This window comes from Macaca nemestrina, chromosome 10 (genome assembly GCF_043159975.1).
Source record: "Macaca nemestrina isolate mMacNem1 chromosome 10, mMacNem.hap1, whole genome shotgun sequence".
Classification (NCBI taxonomy): Eukaryota; Metazoa; Chordata; class Mammalia; order Primates; family Cercopithecidae; genus Macaca; species Macaca nemestrina.
Window position 1 is genome coordinate 34,062,395 of NC_092134.1, and position 25,633 is coordinate 34,088,027.

At 39.6% G+C, this 25,633-nt stretch overlaps 1 protein-coding gene across 14 annotated transcripts in view; it reads left to right on the top strand.

Moving 5' to 3' along the window:
* Window positions 1-25,633, top strand: part of LOC105463367 (ankyrin repeat and sterile alpha motif domain containing 1B) — a 1,291,052-nt gene that overhangs the window by 913,396 nt on the left and 352,023 nt on the right. For all 14 annotated transcript variants that reach the window (XM_071072455.1, XM_071072454.1, XM_071072448.1 and 11 more), the window contains one exon: window positions 20,543-20,641. In XM_071072455.1, coding sequence (XP_070928556.1) covers window positions 20,543-20,641 — 99 coding nt within the window. The remainder of the gene's footprint in view (window positions 1-20,542; window positions 20,642-25,633) is intronic.

Here is a 25,633-nt window from a genome sequence, read left to right on the forward strand (position 1 = left end):
GAGGAATGTGTTACACAATATGTAATAAGCTATAGGCATTACTACTGTTTACCATTTAATGTCTTTTAAAAAGTAAGATTAGCAAATAACTTCTGAACGCTTATTCTTGCGCACCACAACCTCACTCTCCCAACATACACATACACGCATGTACCCTCAATATCTCATCTGTAACAAACTTGTCCTCACTTGATCTTTATTATCTGTCATCTACGCTATTGCAAAAGCCTCATAGATCTACCTACCCCCAATCTATTCTTTTCAAATTCATCCTTCATCCTGCTCTGAGCATTATCTTTTCAAAATACATATCTATTAATATCCTTTGCCCAAGTTCTGCGAGAAACCTACCAGAATACAGTCCAATTTTATCAGCATGTCATTCGAGCCCCTCATTCTCTGATTGCCACACTAGATTTGCACCCTTGGAAGACAGAGACTGTGTTTTGTTTTATTTATCTTTATATATCCTCAATTGCTAGCAAGTATATAGTAAGTATTAGATTAAACTGGTATACTTGAGAGAATGTAAATATGTCTCTGTGTATGTGTTCATCTCTGTCTAGCTAGCTAGCTTCTAAATTCTTGTCCTCCAGGAGCTTACAATGTATTAATTGTAGTAGGTAGGTATTATGTATAATGCATTGACATATTAGAGCAGGTGAAAAAACATTTACTTGTCCTTAAGGGGTTTAATAGTTTCGTAGAGGAATGATATAAAAATGAGTCAAAAAGATGAAGAAGATGAAAAGAAGATGAGATAAGAAAAGGCATCATGACGATTGACAGGTTGATTGAATCCCTTCCTTGTTCTAAAAAGTATTTAAAGTAGCTTATAAGATAACATAAAAGACATCAAATAATTTAAAAATGTATACGTAAGATGAAAGCGAGACATAGATAAGGGATATCAGTTGAGTTGGACCTTGAAAGATCAGTAGAATTTTTAATATTGCAGGAAAAAATGAGATCAAGGAGAGTACATAAATCAAGATAGGAGAGATGTCGAAGGAGTTCATGATGGGTAACCTCAAACTACTCAAAATAGCAAGGAATTGTGTAAGACTGAGGGGTGTCAAGGTAAGACCAGAGACTTGGGGAATTGTTATGAGGGAGTTTTTATAGGAATCCCCAAGAAAGAGAATTGCTGTGCAGTTGACACAGTGGCATTGACCAGCTTGAGAAATTGTCACATGCCAAGGATAGCAGACGTATCAGCAGTGAAGGGCTTCGGGAGTAAGGATTCTACACCTCACCCATCCTTGCTTCCCACTTCCAGGCCCTTTATCTCACTCAAGACCTACTCCTCCTACCTCCAGCAGTTTTCCTTTGCCTCTCTGTGGATCCAACTTCCCTCTTCACTAGTGCTTTACCTGCTGCCTGTAAACTCACTTAAATGTCTCCTTTTTTTTCTAATTATTGTTTTAAGAGACACAGTTTCATCCTGCTCTGAGCGTTAGCTTTTCAAAACACATATCTATCAGTCACCCAGGTTGGGGTGCAGTGACGTGATCATAGCTCACTGCAGCCTCAACCTCCTGACCTCAAAAAATGTTTCCTCCCATCTCAGCCTCCTGAGTGGCCATGACTACAGTGTGTACCACCATGCCCGGCTAAGAGTCTCCTATTCTTTTAATTTTTTTATTTTTTGAGACAGGATCTTGCTCTATCACACAGCCTGGAGTGCAGTGGTATGACCACCGTTCACTGTAACCTCTGTCTCCCAGGCTCAAATGATGTTCCTACATCAGCCCCTGGAGTAGCCGGGACTACAGGTGCATGCCACCATGCCCAGCTAACTTTTTTATTTTTTGTAAAGATGGAGTTTTCCTTTGCCTAGGCTAGTCTCGAAGAACTTGTGGGCTCAAGCAATCTGCCTGCCTTGGCCTCCCAAAAAGCTGGGATTACAGGCATGACCCAGTGTGCCCAGTCACCTCCTATTCTTACGAGTGAAAAAAAAAAAGAAGAAGAAGAAGAAGAAGAAAATAAAGCAACTTCCTGTGATCCTGTTCCTTCTTCAGCTGTGCTGCACATTTTCTCCTCCCTTACTCATTCAGATTTCTCAAAACAGTCGTCTACATTCGTTGTCTCCACCCCTTTTGTCTCACAATTCTCTAATCTGGTTTTGGTACCCACAATGGAAAGTCTCCCGGAAAGACTCCACCTGGGGTCCTCATGAGCTACTGTATTTTACCAAACCAGAGGGCCTTTTCCACTTCTGTTAAGACTTCTCTGCCATATTTAACAGTTGGTTCATATCCTTATTCATGAAACTCGTTAGTTACCCTCTTGGCATCTGTGACAACACACTCTCCCTCTTTTCCTCATTACCTTCATCTTTTCCTTCTTTCTCTCATGGCGTTTCCCCATTCTTCTCAGTGGTGCTTTTATCCATTTCATACAGCTACCACCTCAGTCCTGATCATCCCCAAATCTACAGCGTTAGCCTGAACCTCTCCCCAACTTCAGCCTCCTCTCACTGTCTGCTAACATCCCCTCCTTCCGGTTCCATAGGCCCCTAAGCATGTCCCAAACACAACACTGCACCTCCAGGCTGAGCGCAGGGGCTCACGCCTGTAATCCCAGCACCTTCGGAGGCTGAGGTGGGTGGATGGCCTGAGATCAGGAGTTCAAGACCAGCCTGAACAACATGGCGAAACCCTGTCTCTACTAAAAATACAAAAATTAGCTGGGCATGATGGCTCACATCTATAATCCCAGCTATTCAGGAGGCTGAGGCACAAGAATTGCTTGAACCCTGGAGGTGAAGGTTGCAGTGAGCTGAGATCATGCCACTGCACTCCAGCCTGGGTGATAGTATGAGACTCCATCTCAAAAACAAAAACAAAAACAAAACACTGTACCTCCAAACCCTCTACCTCCTCCAAAAGTCTGTTTCTCACCTGACTCCTTAATCATCAGTTACCCAAACAAGAGCACTGACAGTTATTCTTAACACTTGTCTTCTACCAATACCTATATGTAATCTATAATCAAGTCCAGTCAGTTTTGACTCTATAGTATTTCTTTAATATATCACCATTCCTGCTGCTGTCCTAGTCCAGGCCTTCATTGTCTCTTGTATTATGGCTGCAAGAACTCTTTAAATGGGCTTCCAACCTCCAGTTTTAGCCCTTCATGTCCACACTTCAGATAGCCACTGGAGTGTGCTCTCTACATTGTAAATCCAGCCATCTCCCTTCCAGGCATAAAACAACTTGCCAACTGCCCAGAACCACAGGTTAAAGCCCACTTCACATCATCGCTTACAAGGCTCGCTACCTGGTCTCTCCCTCCCTGTTTCTTCCACCTGGTTAACTGTAAACTGCTTGCTGGTTTTCACTCTCAGTGTACTGTTTCTCTTCTCATTGCCATTGTTCAAGTTGCAACTGATCCATGCAGTGCCCTCTCTCTCTTGCTTCAACCATTGTCTGTATTATGGTTAACTTTTCCTCATCACTTAGCAGGTAGCAGAGATGTTCCCTTTCCCAAAATGTGTTTCCTGATCCAAAGCTGTGTACTTCAGGAATCTTTTCTCTGTATAGCCATAATCACTGTATGTGCTTCATCAAAAAAATAGTCTCTTTGACCAGGCACAGTGGCTCACACCTGTAATCCCAGCACTTTAGGAGGCTGAGGCAGGTGGATCATTTGAGGTCAGGAGTTTGAGACCAGCCTGGCTAACATGGCGAAACCCAATCTTTACGAAAATACAAAACTTAGCTGGGTGTGGTGGCATGTGCCTGTAATCCTAGCTATTTGGGAGGCTGAGGCAGGAGAATCACTGGAACCTGGAAGGTGGAGGTTGCAGTGAGCCCAGATCATGCCACTGCACTCCAGCCTGGGCGACATGGCAAGACTCCATCTCAAAATAATAATAAAAATAATCTCTTTATGTGCCTTCTGATCCCACCTCCACCTTACCCCTCCCCCAATGACTTTGAGCTTCTTTAGGAGAGAGACTGCCTCAATCACTTTTGAATTCTCAGTACTTAAAGTGTAGGCAGCATGGTAGCACTTCAGTAAATGTTGTGAAATGATAGTGTGAGTGAAGGAGGGAATTAATGAATGGGTGAATGAATAGGCGAATGCATAAAGAAGCCCCAGAAGTCTAGGCAAGTTCAGTGTTTCCTGTTGCCCTCATAATTTTGAAGGCAACCTCTAGAACTAAAACTAAAAGTGGAAATTATCTCTAATTAACATCTGGCAAAGCATTATCCTTGTTAGGGTTAAATGACCTCAGTAGTTTCCAAGGGAATGGCTCCCATTACTCCTTTTCCACCCACTTGGAAAGGTAAAGATAAAGCCACAGATAATTGGATGGTAAGCTATTCTTGAGTCATTCCAACTATGTTCCTTAACTGAGCTTACCAACTGCAAGCAGAGCTGCTGCAAATATACCTGTGAAGTGAGGCAAGGACCAGGTGATTATGCAAACCTTACATCCTGGGAGTGCAGCCAGCTACATAATATGTGGAGCTCAGTCCAAAATGAAAACGTGGGGCCCCCTATTCAAAAGGCAGGGGAAAGAGTGCCATTAAAAATACATACAAACCTTTTTCCTTCCTTTTGTGGTCTCTCTTTAGATTTGTCATGGTGTTTTTTATTTACTATTTAATGTTCTGTGTAAAGAAAAATTAAACTTTTATGTTATTAGCATGAATTTTGTCATTCATTTTTATATTGTGCAATGCTACTTTTAGATGAAAATATTAAAGCATTTAACTCCTGTGAAGGATCGCCAAATTCCCCAGTTTATATTTTGTGTTTTTTATTCAAAGGATGCCTTGAGCTGGTCAAAAAAGACAAATACAGGCCAAACCCAGGAAGGTTAGAAGGAGGGAGAATGCACCAGGTCTGGAGCCAGCCAAAGGAGCATTCCAAGGCACAAGACACTTGTAGTGAGAGCGCAGCCCCACGCAGGCGCCATGGACCCTGCCTCCTGTGCAGGGCACAGGTGCCCCACTGCCAGGCCCCCACCACTCTCCAGACTACCACAGTGTCCTGGATAGAGCAGGGTCCCGGGAAGTCTAACCAGGCATCTCTTTTACCCAGTGGCCCATTACCTCCATCCATAGCAGACAGGGGACCCCCTCTCCAAGGATTTTTAAGTCTCTCCATCAGGACATGCTTGATATTTGGATTGGAATAGCTTCTGGCTGCTCACCCATTTGATTTGGTATGGTGCTACCCATTAGGGTGGGGATGGGTGATGCCATGCTCGGCCCCAAGGTGCCATGGGCTTGAGTGCTCCACCCAAGCCCTCCCTCTGCCAGCACCCAGACTCCCGCTAGGAGTGAAGGATGGCAGCAATTTTAGGACTTAACAGAGAAATGGAGGTTGGGCAGGACCAAAGATAGAGAGACCAATGAAGAGAGTCTCTGGCAGAACCCATCCTGGAGATGCAACAGGAAGCAAGACCTCCCATGATCTAAGGTGCCAAGCCCAGCCTTCAGACTTCACTTATAACATGCAAACTCAAAGAAAAAACTTGGGAAGAACTTCAAAACAGCAACCACAGAACATTAAACCCCAAATGCAGGGCTCGTAGAGCATGGGACCCTGTGGGATGCCAGATCAAGTGACTTGCCCAAGGCCACAAAGCTAAGTAAATGGCAGAGCTAGGGGGAAAAAAAAAACCTGAATTTTTCCTCCATCACACATGCTGCCTGTTTCAGAATAGACTATTTCCAGCAAAAACAACATGAAACTAGAAGATTTACAGTGCTATGTTCTAAAAAAAAAAGTAGTTCCTAGCAGGCATGCTTTATTTTTAGCAATTTTACTTTAGAGTTTATAAAGCAACTTCATAAACATTATGTCACCACATCCTTAAAAGATAAGCATTAGTGTTATCCCCATTGTACAGACAAAGAAAGACGATTGCTGATCCTGAGTCATACTGCTATTAAAGTGCAGAGCTGTAAGGTGAACCCAGGAGCACTCAATTCCTTTTCTTTTTTATTAATAATCCTCAATCCCTGGATAGAAATGGTAGGAAAGGAGGTTCGTGGAGAAGGCTGGGCTGGCAGAGAGAGACTCCATCCATCAGATCTGAGGCAATTCCATGCAGAAGACACCTGTCGAAGCTATGGGAAGCCGGTGGGGTGAGGGGAATCTGATTCCAACACCCACCTTCGTGTCCACAGCAGCTCTGCCACTTACTGTGAGATCTCAGCCAAGTTCCTAATAATCTTTATGCTTCCATTTTCTCATCTGTAAAATGGGGATGATAATAGTGATATCTATTTGATAGAATTGTTCAGAGGATTAAAGCACAGTGTCTGGCCTGCAGTTAACTCTCAATGAATAACCATTATTGTTATTATTAGTAACAGTAATAATTTTGTTGGTGGAATTAGCTGACTAAGCCCAGGTCTCCTTCGTCTCTCACCATTATGTAAGTGCACCTCTCAATACTGAACACTTAGCCGAGGAAAATGACATTACCCCCAAAGCAAGAAGAATTAATTATTCTTCAGGCAATATGAGTGTATGAGTAGATGTACTCCTTGTTAGAAGCTCCAGAACAGATGTTGTGTTAGAAGGGAACATCTGGTCTAGCCCTCTCATGGCTCAGTTGAGAAAATTAAGACCTAAGGGAGTTAAATTACCTTTTCAGATTTATACAGTTAATTAGTAGTAAGCCGGGACTCCTAATCCCATGCTCATTTCTAATGACTGTTGCTTCTGTTAGACAAAACAGAACTCTAATACTATCATTGATTTGAAGTATACTTCTGATTTTTTATAATGTTGCATGATTATGAAGAACTGTATATTCTTTTTATTTTGGTTATTATAATCAGTCCTTATGATCATTATAATTATTATACTTTGAATGATGATTTAAACTTATCTGTGCTCCCTTTACACGTAAATTGAAGGATATACCAGTATTATTTTCACAGTATGTTCTCTTTTTCCTGCCGGATAGGAGATATTTTCGAGCCATATGGGATCCTAATTCTCTGAATGCTTTTAGATTATCAGATGTCTCAACTGACAGTCCTGGATGAAAATCAAATCATGAGAATTTGCAAAACTGAAAAAAAATTAAGAACATTTTGGTGTTATGGTGTACCAGCAATTCCATCTTTATCTTTCTTTCAATTAGGGGGGAAAAACACATCAGGCATCCTGCATATTAGAATTTCCAGCTCAAACTTTTCCGTGCTTTTCCTATAAACTTACTTAGTGATATTTAGACTAAATGTTTGTTAATGAATCTAAAAAACTTCGTGTTTTTACTTACAGAGTCATTCTTTCAAGCTTTTATTTTATTCAACACTTAGCAAACAGATGTTAGGGGAGATGCAAAGATGCTTCAGGCATGATCCTTTCTCTCAAGAAGTTTGCTGTCCAGTAAAGGAAACAAGGCATATAATACCAAGTAGAAAGAAACATGAAATTCTATAGCTGTTTATCACCTCTTTAACCTAGACAGAGTGTGCCCCCTTTTAATCATATACCATTTAGTTAAATATGAGGGCCTTCATGATGTTTTTAGGACCAGTTAAATATTCTGGAAACAAAACTCAGGACCTTTGACTTGAAAAACTAGCCAGGAGGACATTTAATTACATTCACTGTGAGAATGGGTGTCCCTCCTTTTCTTTTCCCTGTATTTCTTTCAGGTTGAGTAATATTATTCAGTGAAGAAAATGGAGTTTAAAAATGAGAATATCCTTCATGTTATAGATGCTATACAAAGGATAAGGATATTTGTGTGCCTGGTACACATTTTCCCTTCATATTCAACCCAAAGACAATTGGTGGTCCTAGCCAGTCCCAGAACAGTTCAAAGCGCTCTTCTTCGTGGAGCTCTTGCTCAGCTTTTAGTTTAGCCCTTCGTGGGGTTAGCCTCCTGCCTGTCTGCCCACAGCGATCATCTCCTCACACTTAATCCCATTGGTGTGATGCAAGCAAGTTTTCCCATCACCAAATTTTAAACTTGAAAAAGCCAAAACAGAGTTTTCAACGTGGAAAAAAATATTTTTTCCTGAAGACATCTTAAGAAAAATGTCTTCAAGACCAAAACCAAAACTAAAAATAAACATGGGGAAAAGTCAGGAATATTCTATCAGTCAACTCTTTCAATAATCGCCATTCACTGCCCACCAAAGGCATTCCAGATTACAAAGGACCTGAACAAAAACTCTGACATCTCAAGAGTTCACGGAATAGCTACACACTAAGGCCAACCTAACATACCCCTAAATGTTCTTATTGTTTCTGCCCTGTTAAGATTATAATGTGTTTGGATTTCAAGAATAACATTTTTTCCTGTAGAATACCAGGTTTATGTAAAAGTGTGCTTCCTTTAGAACCATAACTTTATACAATCTCTGGATACCTGTCATCTTCAATTATAAGCTGAAACCCACTCCCAGATTTAAAACCTGTTAGTCCCATGAACACTTTGGTAATTTTGCATCTGTTTTGGTTTTTAATAGAAACCAAAATCCAGAGGAAAGAAATTCATTCAAGTAATCTTTTTATGATAAACTCACAATGTTAAGTCAAAATGAGAAGAGGCAGTACTATAATTCACACACACACACACCCCCCAACTTGGATGTGATAACTTTCATTCTTCCTAGTATCCCTTCTCTTCTATTCTTTATGTTATCATACCCCTGTCTGCCTAAAATAAATAGTAAATATCCTGTTGCCTCCATTATAACCTCTATTAATTACATGCCACGGTACACATCCCCGTCATTATTTTCACTGACAGATAAACACTCGTCAGAGCAACTTAGATGCAAAAGATGGAGAGAGCTTTAAATAACTTTTTTTCATGCAGAACTAACCCTTCCATGGCCTATCCTTGCCTGCCTCCAGGTGTCCAATGGAGATATCTATCACTGGAGGTCCAAAGACTGCGGGCCCATCGCTGTCGCCTTCTCTGAACAGTTTAGCCACTCGTCCTGAGGAGAGTCCTTTCTTGTGGGCACAGAAGGGCAGTAGATGAATTTTTCCCTTTTCATTAGAAAGCAAAAACTTTTCCAGAAGTTTCCCCAATGACAATTTCTGTCACATGTTCAACCATTGCTTTAAAGGGACGCTGAGAACTTTAGGTTATCCAGCCTCTGTAGTGGGAAGTAGTGAGAGGGAAAGGACTCAGCCTCCCAGCAATGTCTGCCAGAACCAAGAAATGGAATTGCTGGGTCCATGAAGTCTGAACATTTTCGTTTTCATTTTCATAGGCACTGCTAAATCTTTATTCATAGTTGTATCCACATAGAACCTTTATCAAAGACTATTCTGATTTTCATCTTTGTCATATGGCTTTTCTCTTTGATTCAAATAAAAGACGCATTTGGCTTGGAGACTTGATCCCCCAGTGAGGCCAAGTCCCATAGTTCCCCAAAAGGTCATATTTCATCACATTTCCTTTAGATTATTTATGTATCTAGGCTGTTGTTTCTATTTTAATTGTTGAGCTCAACTTCCATACCTTCCAATTTCTCCATCGGTTCTCCACACCAAATCCAGAGTATATTTGAAGACGCAAATTAGTATATTTCCTCCAATGTTTCCCATTGCATTTGGAATACAATCAAAGTCCTTATCAGAGTCTGCAAGTCTCTGTATTATCTTATTTTCTGTGTTTCCCTCCCAGGTCTTCTTCTCCCTCAGTCACTAAATTGTATTCTTAGTAGGCTTCTGTTTGTTCCTAAAACATGCCTCGCATTTTTCCTCATCTCAGTGCCTTTGTGCCTACTGTTATTTCTGCCTGGAATGTCCTTGTAACAGCCCTTCTCACAGTCGGGCTGCTCCTTCTAATCCCTTCAGGTCTTTTTTTTTTTTTTTTTTTTTGAGACGGAGTCTCGCGCTGTCGCCCAGGCTGGAGTGCTGTGGCCGGATCTCAGCTCACTGCAAGCTCCGCCTCCCCGGTTCCCGCCATTCTCCTGCCTCAGCCTCCCGAGTAGCTGGGACTACAGGCGCCCGCCACCTCGCCCGGCTAGTTTTTTGTATTTTTTAGTAGAGACGGGGTTTCACCGTGTTAGCCAGGATGGTCTCAATCTACTGACCTCGTGATCCGCCCGTCTCGGCCTCCCAAAGTGCTGGGATTACAGGCTTGAGCCACCGCGCCCGGCCTTCCCTTCAGGTCTTAATTACATGTCACTTTCTCAGAGAAACTTTCCTTACCAGTCTTTCTAATACTTGTTATTTTTTTTTTTATTTTAGAACTCCATTGATTCCCTTTATGTCAGTTTTACTATCTGTGTGACCTTGAACTAATTATCAGCTTTTCTGTGCCTTCAATTCTTAGCCTGTTATCTGTAAATAAGGATAATAATTGTATACACTAACATTAGAATTTATTGTGAACAACAAACAAGACAAAGTGCTTAATAGCCCCTGCTAATACAGTAAATACCTGGTATATAGTAAAACTTTGCTAAATAATTATTTATATATTTTTTATTTAGTTGTTTCCCTTTTTCCCCACTAGACTGTAAATTTTAAAAGTAGAGGGACCTTGTCTGTCCTGATCTCAGTGTATCTCACAACCACAGCCCAGTGCCTGGCATATAATAAATGCTCAAAAAATATTCGTTGAACAAACAAATGTTGATAAATTAATGAATGACAATGCCTGCCAGTGGTAGCTCTGGACTAGACTCTGCCAGCTCATTTCCAGATTTCAGTGACCTCCTGTCTAAGGCTGCCAGATTAAGTGAATAAAAATACATGATGGCACTTAAATTTGAATTTCTGTATTTTATTGGGAAATTCTACTCCCTTCACCGCTACCTTCACCCTTAAGAATAAGCACTTCCTCTCCTTTCCTCCCTCCCTTTCTCTTCCTCTTTGCTCCTTTCCTCTTGTTTGGCTATTTCTGAATGTAGTTCTCAGTGTCAAGAGACCCTATCATCCTTAAATCTGGGGATATCTGTTCTTTGAAGACAACCATATCTTTGATGAATTAATGAGTCTCCTTTTTGACAGGTCTACACTTCCCAGAGGGCTAAATTATCCACCTTCACCATCACAGGCTCCTTTGCCTGGATATCCTTCTCAGGGGCTGAAACTCACTCTCTTTTCTCTGGATTCAGAATACATACAGTGTGGGACACAAATGTCCTTAGCTTGTCCCCAGACATCCTCTGCTTTCATTCATTTGTAGACACCCTCCCTCTTAAATCTGGCTTTGATACAGACCTAAAGAAAAGACACACAAACACGATGCTGGCCCTGAGAACTTCATTTTCCCAGTTGACCAGTCAGGTCTTTTGACAAGGCACTGCAGAAGAGCTGAATAACCTCTCACAATAACCTAATGCCGTGCTGATATTTCCTGCCTCCCAGCAGGAAACATGGCAAGTTAGTTAGTGCTTTAGCCAGAAACACCCTGGGTCACTTTGATTAACATTTTTGGTTCTAGAATACACTAAGGTAGTTTAGAAGGAGAACTAACCAGTTGACCTTTCAGAAGATAAATAATTTATGTGAAATTCAGTGTGTTAAAGAAACTCTGGCAGTCACTCCCTATGGTCTGTCAATATAGATGTAAGCCTGTGTGTGTGAAAATAGGGTCGTGGGAGTAACTTCTTGGCAATGTTTCATATCTATGGACCGGAATCTCCATCCAGAAAATGTCCCCTACTAAACATTTGGTTCTCTTTCTGTAGCATCAGAGTCTGACCAAATAAAACACAGATCCCAGATCCATCCTATACTTACCTGGTGAACTTGACTCAATAGTGTCACATCTGTGAGGCTCAGTTTCCTCCTCTGTAAGATGAAAATGATACCACCCATGTTACAAGAGTGCTTTAAGGTTTATAAATAAGGTGGGCAAAGTACCTGCTACACAGTGAATGCTTAATGGCTGGTAATCTTTTTAGGTACTTCTTTCTGCCTCATTATGTGTGGCTGTGTTGGAAATACCCAGGAGCAAATTCTTTTTGCTTCTCCTGCACAGGAGCCCTTCCTTTTGGAGCTCGCATCAGCATCTACAGTGACAGGGCATTTGCAAGAGCTTGATGAACATACCAGGGCGCCATGTTCCCTGCCAGTTTGGAGCAAGGTGCCCAAACTCACCTAATCCCATCTCACTTTTCTCTTGTTAGGCACTAGGAAATGTTCAGCATATTAGACAGAAGAACAACACTCAGATATCTGCCAAGATTATGTACAGCCTACCCAAGGAAGTTTTTTTTTTTTTTTTCAACTTCACAGCTTGTGATTACAAAAGGACACAGGACAGCTGCTAACTGTTTTCCTTTCATCTCCGCTTCTGGCACGTTCTTCTTCTGATAGCTCTCCTGCAACACTTGGTCTGCACCACAGTGGGAGCTAAAAGAGTAGGACAGAGATGCCACCCCAACCCCAGCCACACCCCCTGCTCAGACTCAGCTGCTGGGAAAGACCATTTAAAGCAAATCCTCCCTACCTCTCTGGGGATGGTGTCAACCCAGCGAGACACCACGCTTCAAAAGAGAAGTTAAAGCTTTGTGGGTAGTTAGGGAACGTTTAGACTAGAAACTAGAAACCCCCAGGTCCCTGCCAAGCCTGATTCCAGGATTCAGTGAACAGAAAGGACTGGAGCAGAGGAGGGAAGAACAGGCCAGACAGCTTTCCAAGTTCGCTTCCACAGAGAGGGTTCATTGTTGCTTCGGTACTGTGAAATCAAACATAAAATGCATTGGAACACTCCCTTTCAAATGTGAATTTCAGATGACTCTTAAGTAAAAATATAAATGGTGTGGATATAACCATGTTTTTTAACTCAACCTTTTATCTCCTATGTGATTCCCGCCAGAGGTAGTATAGGGTAAGTTTTGAGAAAGTCTCCTATCAGCTATGGGAACAAGCTGCCTACCTCACAGAAAGTTATTGTGAGAATTAAAGAAAGTGATATATGGAAGGTATTAGAACAGTGCCTGACACAGCAAGTGTGCTATTTACACTAATGAACACCAACTGCTATCAGCATGAAAGTTGAAGGAAGACAGTAAGTATTCATCAACTTTATATTTATACAGATATATGCATCTGGAGAGAAGTAAGCATACAAAAAAGTTTTATTCACATCAACTTTTCTTCTTACTTGAAGGAGCTCTGGGTTAGCATCCTTAGAAATGAAGAATAGACTCCTTCTCTCATAGCTATAAAATGTTTGACCAAAGGCAGTACAAATTACTGTATAAATTATTTTGCAGTCTTTTACAAATACACATAATTCTAAAACCTACATGAACACATCTTAAGTGAATCACAGTTATAATTTATGATATCACCAAATCCTGCTCTATACTTTAACAAATAAATACCTGGTTACTTAAATTCCTTCTCTTTCTCTGTAGCTTGACAACAGATATTTCAAGGGGAATTGGGTTTCAAAAATAAAGAAAACATTGGTGACAGAAAATTCATTGTGATCATGGTAGCTGTTAAATGTATAATGCTACATTATATCTTAACCTTAAGGTATAATTTATCACTGATGGACATTTGGGTTGATTCCAAGTCTTTGCTATTGTGAATAGTGCCGCAATAAACATACGTGTGCATGTGTCTTTATAGCAGCATGATTTATAATCCTTTGGGTATATACCCAGTAATGAGATGGCTGGGTCATATGGTACATCTAGTCCTAGATCCTTGAGGAATCGCCATACTGTTTTCCATAATGGTTGAACTAGTTTACAATCCCACCAACAGTGTAAAAGTGTTCCTATTTCTCCACATCCTCTCCAGCACCTGTTGTTTCCTGACTTTTTAATGATCGCCATTCTAACTGATGTGAGATGGTATCTCATTGTGGTTTTGATTTGCATTTCTTTGATGGCCAGTGATGATGAGCATTTTTTCATGTGTCTGTTGGCTGTATGAATGTCTTCTTTTGAGAAATGTCTGTTCATATCCTTTGCCCACTTTTTGATGGGGTTGTTTGTTTTTTTCTTGTAAATTTGTTTGAGTTCTTTGTAGGTTCTGGATATTAGCCCTTTGTCAGATGAGTAGATTGCAAAAATTTTCTCCCATTCTGTAGGTTGCCTGTTCACTCTGATGGTAGGTCCATCAGTGACAGACTGGATTAAGAAAATGTGGCACATATACACCATGGAATACTATGCAGCTATAAAAAAGGATGCGTTTGTGTCCTTTGTAGGGACATGGATGCAGCTGGAAACCATCATTCTTAGCAAACTATCACAAGAACAGAAAACCAAACACTGCATGTTCTCACTCATAGGTGGGAACTGAACAATGAGATCACTTGGACTCGGGAAGGGGAACATCACACACCGGGGCCTATCATGGGGAGGGGGGAGGGGGGAGGGACTGCATTGGGAGTTATACCTGATGTAAATGACGAGTTGATGGGTGCTGATGAGTTGATGGGTGAAGCACAGCAACATGGCACAAGTATACATATGTAACAAACCTGCACGTTATGCACATGTACCCTAGAACTTAAAGTATAATAACAATAAAAAATAAATTTAAAAAAAAGATATAATTTATCAAAATACACAGCTTGCACATATAAGATGCTGTCTTATTGATCAGTGATGTAATATTTATTTGAATCAATAATCCACATAGTCTGAAGAATTCAGAAAGCTTTCTTCATAAGCTAAAAACATGAAAATTTAGTTAAGTTGTATGCAGGAAATTTTATTGCAGTAGACAGAACATGTTTAAATGGAGGATTAGGGTAGAGGGATTTTTTAGTGTACTATAAAATTTTCTTCCACGGTCATTTCATTAGTGTGAGAGAGGAAGTTAAAGTTGGAAGAAGCACATCATCCATTATTTGATCAGTTATAGTCACCCATGTTTCCATATGATAAGCTAAATAAAGCTTTGTTCCAACACTGATAGAGGAATAATAAATCTGGTATTTATCACAATAACCATTATCATAACCATGCAGAGAAGACATGCATTGGGTTTACTTGTAAATTGATATCAAATTGACTCAAAGCTCTTATAGAAGCAGAGAGGTAGCACTGTTATTCCAAGAAAATTATGTACAGTTTCATGCTACCATGCTATTTATGTTATAAAAGGCTAAATATTAAAAACAAACTAAAGTACATGTTTTTCTATGTGTAAGTTTGTAAGATCTTGCTGTCATTCCATTATAGAGGGATTCTATTTTAAATATTTAAGGTCACATAAATTGTGGAGAAGAATCTAATTTAGCTAATTATAGAGCAAAGGCAAGTTTCCCCAGTCAACAGTTATCCTCTTGATTTTTTTAGTCTTGGACTGGTTGAAGGAAGAGAATAAATAACTTTATCCAACTCAAGTTTATATTAAGAATAAGCCAGTTCCCTGTGGTCCTTAAATATGTTTTCCTAACATTTTCTATAATATATAATATGAAGGAAAGCTTGCTAAATGAATAAAATATAATATTAAGTTTATAAAACTAGGAGAAATTTCAAATGCAGAGTGTGGAGAGACAGAACCATCAGTACAGACATTTTTGAGATGTTTTTGGTAAGTAGCTGTTTTACTTCTAATGAATCATTAAATACAAAACACTGCTTTTCATTCTATTTGGGCATGCTAACAGTTTATCACAGCAGAAGAAGTTCAATACCTAAGATATTCTCCCCATGGTCAAAGAAACTTCCACTTTCAGCTATTAGTGCATAAAACGTTAGGTGACTTTTTCCATTCCATGATTTAAGAGATCAATAAAGACACCCTGCATTAGACATTTCTTGACAGGCAAAGAACAGCTATTCTAAAAATACTGCATTTGGGCCTTTGATCATTCTAGAAAGTCACTAACTAAACAACTTTATTTATTGATTATTGTTAAACACCTTCTGCAGGGTGATTGGTGGGTGCTAAGAAAGTCAAATAATTTAGTGATTGGACTTTTCATTGTCATAGCATAGATTTATAGCCCTACCGTAAACAAATGTCGCTGAAAGTAGAACAACCTTCTAATTTCTTTTGGTGACTGAAAAATTAGAAGAGAATTTGCTAAAGATCCTAAACTTAATGTTCATGAACTTTGACTAAGAGGCACATGAATAATTACATCCTGAGAAAAACTCACGAGTATTTTTGAGTCCCTGATTTGATTCCCTGCTACTGCCCCATTTTTGTGATTTGACTAAAGTTTCAATGTCTGTAAGTGTAGAGTGGCACTGTCTAATGGAACATTCTACAGTGATGGCAATGTTCTATATCTTTGTTGTCCAACATGGTGGCCATCACCTACATGTGGCAAGTAAATTCTTGAAATCAAGATTTAAAAGAATCAACTATATTTGGCCATTGAGAAGTCATTCTTAACATTTGACAGAGAAGTGCTATGGAGTTGATGGGGGGGAACAGCTTATTCTGGTGGGTTGAGGAGTAAAATGGGAGATGAAAAAGTGGGACCAGAGTGTACTGGGTAGGAGAGGAGACTGTGAGTGCAAAGTAGTAGATGACTAAACAGAAGATGGACATGACGGAGCTCTGCCCCCAAATCATTGACCTAGTAGTTATGTGAAAAAAAAAATCAATGGAGGAGGAAGAAAGCTAGAGTTGTGTTCAGTTTTTATTGAGAAAAATGAGCGGTTGCTCACGCCTGTAATCCCAGCACTTTGGGAGGCCAAGGCAGATGGATCACCTGAGGTCAGGAGTTCGAGACCAGCCTGGCCAACATAATGAAACCCTGTCTCTATTAAAAATACAAAAATTAGCTGGACATGGTAACGGATGTCTGTAATCCCAGCTACTTGGGAGGCTGCGGCATGAGAATCGCTTGAACACAGGAGGCGGAGGTTACAGTGAGCCAGGATCGTGCCATTGCACTCCAGCCTGGGCAACAACAGTGAAACTCCATCTCAAAAAAAAAAAAAAGTTAAACTGAGATTCCCTAACATTTAGGAAAGGCAAGCGATAAAGTGGGAATTAATTCCAGCTCCCTAGGAAGAATGGGAATGTTTATTGTCTTTGATGGCACAACTGCACCCAGATGCCAAAGAAATGGTTACATAGTTATAAGGTTTGAAACATTTTGTTTTTCCCTAAAAAGCTATAAGAATCTGTACTACTACAAAAATAGGTTATCCTATAATTTCCTTTAATACGAAATTTTATAAGTCCATCGTACCAAGATTGATTTGTCAAAAAATATATATTCTTGAATTTAATCACTTCTTAAAGCTAATTTTAGGTTACAATTCTGAAACACTGAAACATAATTTCAAAATAGACAATCTATATTTCTATATAATGATACCAACCAAAAGACAAACAAGGCTGAAATCATAGCATTTTGAAACTGAATACATATTCATTAAACTGCTTCATTTGATGGGTGAGGACCAGGAAGCCTACAAAGAATATATGACTTAGCAAAGTTTGCCCCGCCATGATCCGAACCCAGTTCTGCAGACTCCAAGTCCCCTATTGCTTGGACAAAAGGCTGGCTGAATGATGTACTAGGATATTTTTGGCATCCCTATGTATTATAGAAAAAGATAAAATAGAAAATTTCTAACAGTATGCCTCACTGGGGACAGTAAATCCTTTCCTTTCCATTTCCCAATTAGTGCCATTTTCCCTTTGACACATTTTTACTACTTTTCTTGTGCTTCCCATGATTTTGGTTCATTTTTCAAAAATGTTTGATAATTATCCTATAGGCTACGAAATTTGACTGAAAAAGATGTTCTTATGTACTCAACACCTTCTTTAAAAATGTCTAACTTCCTTATAATTCTTCAAAAAGTCTCCTCTCTTACTGAAGATACAAAAAATATCATATTGGAGGTGTACAGGAAGAACAGTGGTCTTAAGACTTTAATTTTCCAAAATTTTTCAGTATTCAAACACTGAAATCCAGTTGTCAGGATTACCTAGAGATAGTAGCTATGCACACTATGGGATATTCATATGCTTTCTGTTTATGCAAAGAAACCATTTCCTCTATTCTACATGGGCTGAAGTTGTGGGTTGGTAAGTTAGGACCTGGAAAACCTGGTAATGTTCTAACACAAAGATGGCCAAAGATTTTTTCTTAAGGGCCAGGTAACTCCTCAAAAAGTAAAAGTCAGAATGGTATCACATATCTCGCTCATGTCATACTAGTCCATTTCTGGAAATAATAACACTTTCTCAAAATGAAGTCATTTGTATTCTCAGCCATGCTCTGTTTTGTGCACTGAGTAATTTCTTGAGAGCAATATTTCCTAAGGCATGTTGCCAAGACTGGCTTTATTTGTTTTTCATTAGGCTTTTCATTATCATGCTGCTGAATACCTGGATCATTCTGCTTCCTCCGAGATGGCTGGTGTTACTTAAGCATAGGAATGACACTATGAGTAGGTGGAATGTTTTTGTCCAGTGAATGCCCATTTTAAATCCCTAGCTGTGGCGCCATTCCAGTGACTTTAATCCTTCTAAGAACAGCCAGTTATCCATTTATAACATAGTCTGATATTATTAAGTTGTTTACATGCATCTATTCTGTCCCTGTCCAGGGAAAGACATTAGTCTCACTTTGCACCCCACTAGGGCTGTTCTTCCTCCTTTATTATGACAGGAAAAGGCATCAAGTTCCCCTCACTGCCCAAGCCTTGATTCGGTACGTGTTCCACATTTCTCCATCATTCCACATGTTCAATCTCCAAGTCAAACTTCCTGATAGTTTTCAAATCCACCTGCTTCTTTTTGCTCCTATGACTACTACGTTAGTCTACGCCCACATTGCCTCTAGAGAACAACCGCAGTGGTCTTCATGCCCCAGAATCACGCTTTTCCAATTCATTCTCCTTTGCTTTGAGTGTCTAATGGTACTCATCATTCTAAATAAATAGATATTCTGTCGTTTCTATTCTTGTGTTTTTGTGTTACACATAAGTAGGACAGAGTTTGATTTGTCAAAAAAAAATAGTGATCTGAATTCTTGAACTTCTATAGATGCCTCAATTTAAATAGAAACTCTATCTTACAAACTGTGAAAGATTAAAATCTAGGGATAAAATGAGCAATCTGTAAACTTCTGCATTCAAATATTAATCACAGGTTTAAAATAACCATTGAAATCTGATAATTTTAGGACTAACTGGTCCTTGGACATTGTGGGCTCAACTGTATCATTTTATAGGTAGGGAAACTGAGGCCCAGCCCCAGAAATCAAAATAATCTTTCTAAATTTGGAATCTCAGCATGTAACACTTTTTCTTGAAAGCTGTCCATGGCTTCCCATTATGGTCAGGATGAAGTCTGAAGCCCTCAGCATGGCATGCAGTATCTGTATGGTCTGCCCTCTGCTTACTTGTCCAGCCTTACCATTTGCTCCTCTCTCCATATTATCCCAGAACATAATGCTTCCAAGTATACTACATTCCTTCTTACTCACAGGTCTTTGCACATAATTTCCCCATTGTCCTTCCTCTTTTAGGTGCTATGCTCTAACCACCCATTTTTCCTGTATCTGATTAGATGTCCTTTTCTCTGAAAAAATATCCTAGATTCCCTCTGGACTCCCAAGCAAGTGTCATCGTCATAGCACAGTCTCAGCATCCTACCTAACTGCCTTTGAACAGTCCCTTTCCATCACTGGACTGGAAGGAATAAAGGCAGTTGTGGGCAGGGCCCTGCATCTTATTCATCATTCTATCTTCATATCATGATCTGGTGTCTGGTATTCAATAATTTTTTTAACTTTTATTTTACGTTCAAGAGTACACGTGCAGTTTGTTACATAGGTAAACTTGTGTCATGGGGCTTTGTTGTACAGATTGTTTCATCACCCAGGTATCAAGCCTAGTACTGATTCGTTATTTTTCCTGATCTTCTCCCTCCTCCATCCTCCACCCTCCAACAGGTCCCAGCATGTATTGTTCCCCTCTATGTCCATGTGTTATCATCATTTAGCTCCCACTTATAAGCGAGAATGTGTGGTGTTTGGTTTTCTGTTCCTGCATTAGTTTGCTAAGGTTAATGACCTCCAGCTCCCTCCATGTCCCTGCAAAAGACATGATCTCATTCTTTTCTATGGCTGCACAGTATTCCATGGTGTATGTTTGCCACATTTTCTTTATCCAGTCTGTCACTGATGGGCATTTAGGTTGATTCTATGTGTTTGCTATTGTGATTCAGTATTTTGAAATTAAGTATTAATTCTCACTTTTAACCTGCCTAATATATGTCCAATTTTTCTATCAGCCCTCCTCACAAAATCTGTTGTCAAGAGGGGAAAAATGATTCATTCACATCAATGTGTAAGTCACTGATAATCCTAAATGGCAACTCTTACCAGAAGCATTCACATTTTTACAGAAACAAAGTTTGAAGTCACAGGAATGAATCTCCAATACAGATAACCGAACGTGGACGTAAGCCACAATAGATATTTGTGAGGGGAGGAAAGCTTTCTCCTAGCCTTCACATCAGTAACAAGGTGACCAACTCTGCCCTCACCATCACGGAAGAATGACTCTATGTCTTTGTTCATAAAAATCAGGTCACTCGTTGGTTTTCTGTGTATTAAATAAATCCTTGTTATTTATCCACACTGTAAATACTTGATTTAACTTGTAACATTTCTGTTTTGTTTCAGGGAAGCAATGTTATGGAAGATCAGGATTTGTTGGAAATTGGAATCCTTAATTCTGGGCACCGACAAAGAATTCTACAGGCAATCCAGCTCCTTCCAAAGGTGAGCAATGCTTTTGTTGTCCTAGTCCTGTGTACGGTTCCCAGTGATTTTGAGTCCAGGCATGCAAGGAGTGTTTGTATTTAGTACAATATTTCCACATATTGATGCAACCTCAAGAGCAGGTCTTCTTAGGTCCAACTGCACATTCAGATTTACGAGACTACTATGGGCCACACTTGGCTTGAGGTTTTATTGTTTTTTTGTTTTGAGACAAGGTCTCTCTCTGTCACCTAGACCGGCATGCAATGGTATGATCTAGGCTCACTGCAACTTCCACCTCCCAGGTTCAAGCAATTCTCCTGCTTCATCTTCCTGAGTAGCTGGGGTTACGGGTGCATGCCACCACGCCTGGCTGATTTGTCTTTTTTGTTGTTGTTGTTTGTTTTTTTGTATTTTTAGTAGAGATGGGATTTTGCCATGTTGGCCAGCTGGTCTTGAACTCCTGACTTCAGGTGATCCACCCACCTCAGCCTCCGAGACTTCTGGGATTACAGGCATGAGCACTTAGCTTGAGATTTACCTAGAAAAATGTAATACAGAAAACACTGCTAGCCATCAGGGAAAGCTTCAGATTTTCTCTTCAGTGAGAGTCCTAATATCAGTACAAATATCAGTTCTGGCCCCCCAGGTGGCAGCTCAGGTTCAAGAAGACTAGATTCATACTGGGTGGGTACAGGAATGGCCCTGGCTCCAAAGCCTCCTGCCCCATAAGAGGCAATATCTCCTGTAACAACTCCATAGACTTATCCTCCGTGGTCCCTATAAGGGACCTGACTAATTACAAGAGTCATTACTCAGGGAAGTCTAAAGTATCACATCCCCATCATGTATTTATAGTTCATGTATAGGCCCTCCTAGTCCAGATGCAATTTACCAACCAGGCATCATTTTTACTGTAAGCAATGTGTTACCTAGCAACAGAGTTGACCTCCTGTTTCCAGATAAGGTGTCAAAGTTGCCTAAAGGAAGAGGCAAAATCTGAGCATGAATCTTTCAGATATGTGGGATTTTAATTGATAAGGAAAGGAAAATGCATTTCAGGTCTATGGCCATACCAACCTGAACATGCCTGATCTCGTCTGATCTCAGAAGCTAAGCAGGTTTGGGTCTGGTTAGTACTTGGATGGGAAAAGGCATTTCAGGAGACCCCAGGAACCATATAAAAACAAATATGATTCAGACAACAAATTGCTGGAAGTATTAGGGAAATAGACATTTAAAATCCAATGGGATTTGCACAACAATGCAAATGTACTTCATGCCACTGAACCATACACCTAAAAATGGTGATGATGGTAAGTTTTATGTTATGTGTATTTCATAACATATTCACACAATTCAAAAAATAATTTTAAAAAGAGGAAGAAAATTCAAGGTGATTAAAACAATTGAGGAGTGTGTAGTCAGAGATAAAGCAGAAAAAGTAGGTTGGGTCAGTGTGTGTCAGGCTGAGGAATTTGAAATTTATTCTGTAGGCACTGGGGAATGGACATGACTGGACTACTTTAGGCCAATTAATTCTGGAGGCAGTGTACAAGTGGGATTAGAAGGAAGGAAAGTTGAAGTTGGGTCATCTGTTTGCAAAAAGACTGTGGGGCAGATTTGAGGCAGGTGGTAGATGAACTGTAATAAAGGCACCTGGATATTTGAGCTTGTCCTAGGTTTTGTACTCTCTTATCCTCTTGTTCTTTCTAGAGAGGCTATACTTTCTCCTTCCCAGAGTGGGAAAAGTAAATATTAAACACTATTTCCAAGGAAATTATCTGATGAAATTTCCCAACTGACAGTGAATTGAATTTCTACTGATAAGACACTTACTCCTTTTGCAAATTCACTGAGCCAAATATACAAAGGAGTTTAATCACATAATTTTCTGCACTAAATGGAAAAGAATAAAACATCCTTAGAACCAATTCTGGAAGTAATTCCTATGAGAATATTGTTCACCTCTCTGCTTGTGTATGTTTACTTAAAATATTACCTTCTCAGCAAGTTTTGTTCTCACTTTCAGCAATGGCTTCTGTACTGCTGTATCTCTAGCACCTAGCACAGTGCCTGGTTCATAAAAATAGATAAGCACTCAATTAATCAATGAATGACTACCTGCTTTGTCACATGCTGCCCTTCATTTAAAGTTCAACTCAGATATTATCATATCATGTCACTTAATTTGTGCAACTTTCTTCAAAATGGAACCACTCCTTACCATCTAAGTAATTATCAACCTAGTTCTCACCAACCGCCTCTATCTAGATGAACTACCACAGTGCATTCTAATCTGTCATCCTTGGTTAGACTACATGAATCAAGTTCTCATTGGTCTCCTCCAGCCTGGACTATTCACATATGTCTAACCTCTGTCCAGGTTACCTTCTTACCCCTCTATAATTGAATTTCTATATAGTATCTGGAATGATCCTTCTAAAACATAAATCAGATCATGCTATACCCTGCTTCAATTCCCCAATGAATTTTCTTCCCACTTAGAATAAAGTCTTTATCCTGTCCTACAAAGGTCCTACTACCTGGAAAGCCCTTCCTTCAGAACTTCATACACTTGCTCCTATACATTGTCAAATCTCTACTCGGATGTGACATCTTCACAGGGGCCTTCGTGAGCTAAAATTCACATCCTTCCCTTATCATCACTGTCCTTGCTATTGCTCTGCTTTATTTTTTCTTCACACCACTTAGAGCAATCTGAAGTTATATTATTTATTTGCTTTTTTTCTTCATTATTTTCCATCTCACCCTCAGGAAGCAAGATCCATGAGGTCAGGGACCTTGACTGTCTTATTCTCTTTTCTATATATCCAGCCCCTACAATAGCACCTGTCACATAGTAGGTACTCAAGAAATACTTGTGGTATGAGAGAATACACTGACCCTCCCTTTCCTCTGAGATTTTATGGCCCTGTGCTTGTTCCTATCAGAAGGTACTAACAACATTCAGCCACTTCTATGTTATAAACATCCTGAGGGCAGAGACAGTGCAACATCCTTGAATTTCCCATGATGCTTAACCCAGTACATGGACATTCTTTTAAAAATGAATGAGTGAGTGAGTGAGTGAGTGAATGAATATTTTCCTCACATGTCATTCAAATGTATATTTTTAATCAGAGCACCTCAATTTTAAGATATACCTATAATCCTGTACACACCATTTGATAATGCAAAACAAGAGAAACTGAACCTAGAATTATTTGGAGAATAAATGAAGTGTTTATTTCTAATACAGAATATTATTATTCTCATTAGAGAAAATAATATAATAGAAACAATACAAAATTAAGCTTCTATCGAGAGGCTGATGGAAGAGCTTACTATGCACACAAATTAGTAGAGAGTATATAAAAACATCCAGATGCATGTTCAGCAGCACAAACAGAGTGTTATAATGCCACAAATTGATGCTTTGCCTTCTTAGGTAATGAGCCCAATCTTCAGATGGTTAATAGTGTCATTTTATTGCCAGCTCATTCATCTGCATTCACTTTAAGTTTGCACTGCCAGAAAATGGACAAAATACCTCTTCATTTTGTTTATGCAATTTCAATCTTCAGAATATTTGTATTCTTCATCTGTCATGAGAAGAAATATTCCATGATTGCTACCTGGGATTCTTTAATTAACATATTGTGGTGTGGAATTAGTGAGATTGTTCCTAAACAGAGAAAAGGTGCTTTGCTCAGTACAATCTTGATGTGTTAGCACACTTCAAAGCATATTTTTTGTGCTTTGTTTGTATTTGTTGCATCAAGCTTCAAAGAAAAAAGTTTATTCCTTTTGTAAGAATAGCCATTTTGTAATATGTCTTTTTTAATACTGAAACATTCACCAAAGCAAAGATGTACATCTTCTCAAGTGCATTTGATACATTCAACACATAGAATGCATCTTTCTCGCCGTCTTTTGCAGTGCTTGACCTTTTGTAAAGCTTAATTATCCATTTTTACCCAGCATCTACTTCCCTCACTAACCCCAACTCTGTCTTTTCTCAGCTCTGAAAGCTTTCCTGAACTTCTTAAAGATCAAATTTCACCTTTTTCCCTTTCTATGAAAGGAAGCAAACCCAAAGTTCCAAGAGAAAATGGCTTTTTTTCTACTCTCCCGGAAATGTTAAGTGTATTGTGTTTTTTCTGTCTCTTTGGACACAGGGATATTACCTGATTACTTGTTTTCAACATATAACTTAGTTTTTTGCAGATAAGAATTGTATGTGGCCAAGTCTTTGGATAATCCTCTAATACATTTTTCTTTTTAAAAAGGCATAAACACTTTTGTCCTTTGATAATGTAACACCTGAAGGTCAGGCATCCAAAGGATTTTCATTTTAAAGATTTGCAGGACTTTGTATCAAGGCTCATATTGCATCTGCTTTCTTCATATCCCTCATCCTGAGTTGACAGTGTATTTCAACACATAAGCAACTTTTATATTGTATGCTCACTCTGTTTTTCAGTATTTCCTCTTCTAATGTTTTCCAATTTTATAATACCTTTTGGAAATACTTAGTAGTTGTCTATACTCGATGTCTCCCCGTTTCCTTTGTTCCACTAATCCCTCAACTGGCTTGAGTTGTTTCTCTGCTGTGACCCCCTACAACCAGTGCTAAAGTCACCAGTAAGCAGAAGAGCAGGAATTCCATAAGCCCTTTGTTATCTCCACCTTATTTGACTTCAGCAGACTCTGATACTATTGACAATTACTGTTATCAACCAAACTGGGTTCATTTGCCTGCACACAATTGCAGCCAAAACACTGAAGCACTGGATTTTGTAGAGAGAAAGGTTTATTGCAAGGCAGCCAAGCAAGGAGGCAGGAGTCCAGCTCAAATCCGTTGCCCTGTACCAGCCTTAAAGCAGTATATTTAAGAGAGATTTTGGGGGAGGGGCTTCAGGGTTGGTTAGTGATTGGCAGAAAGGAATGGGAAGTTTTGAAAGTCCCTTGAGCATGCGCAGTTGTCCCTTCGTGCTTTTCCGTGGGTTG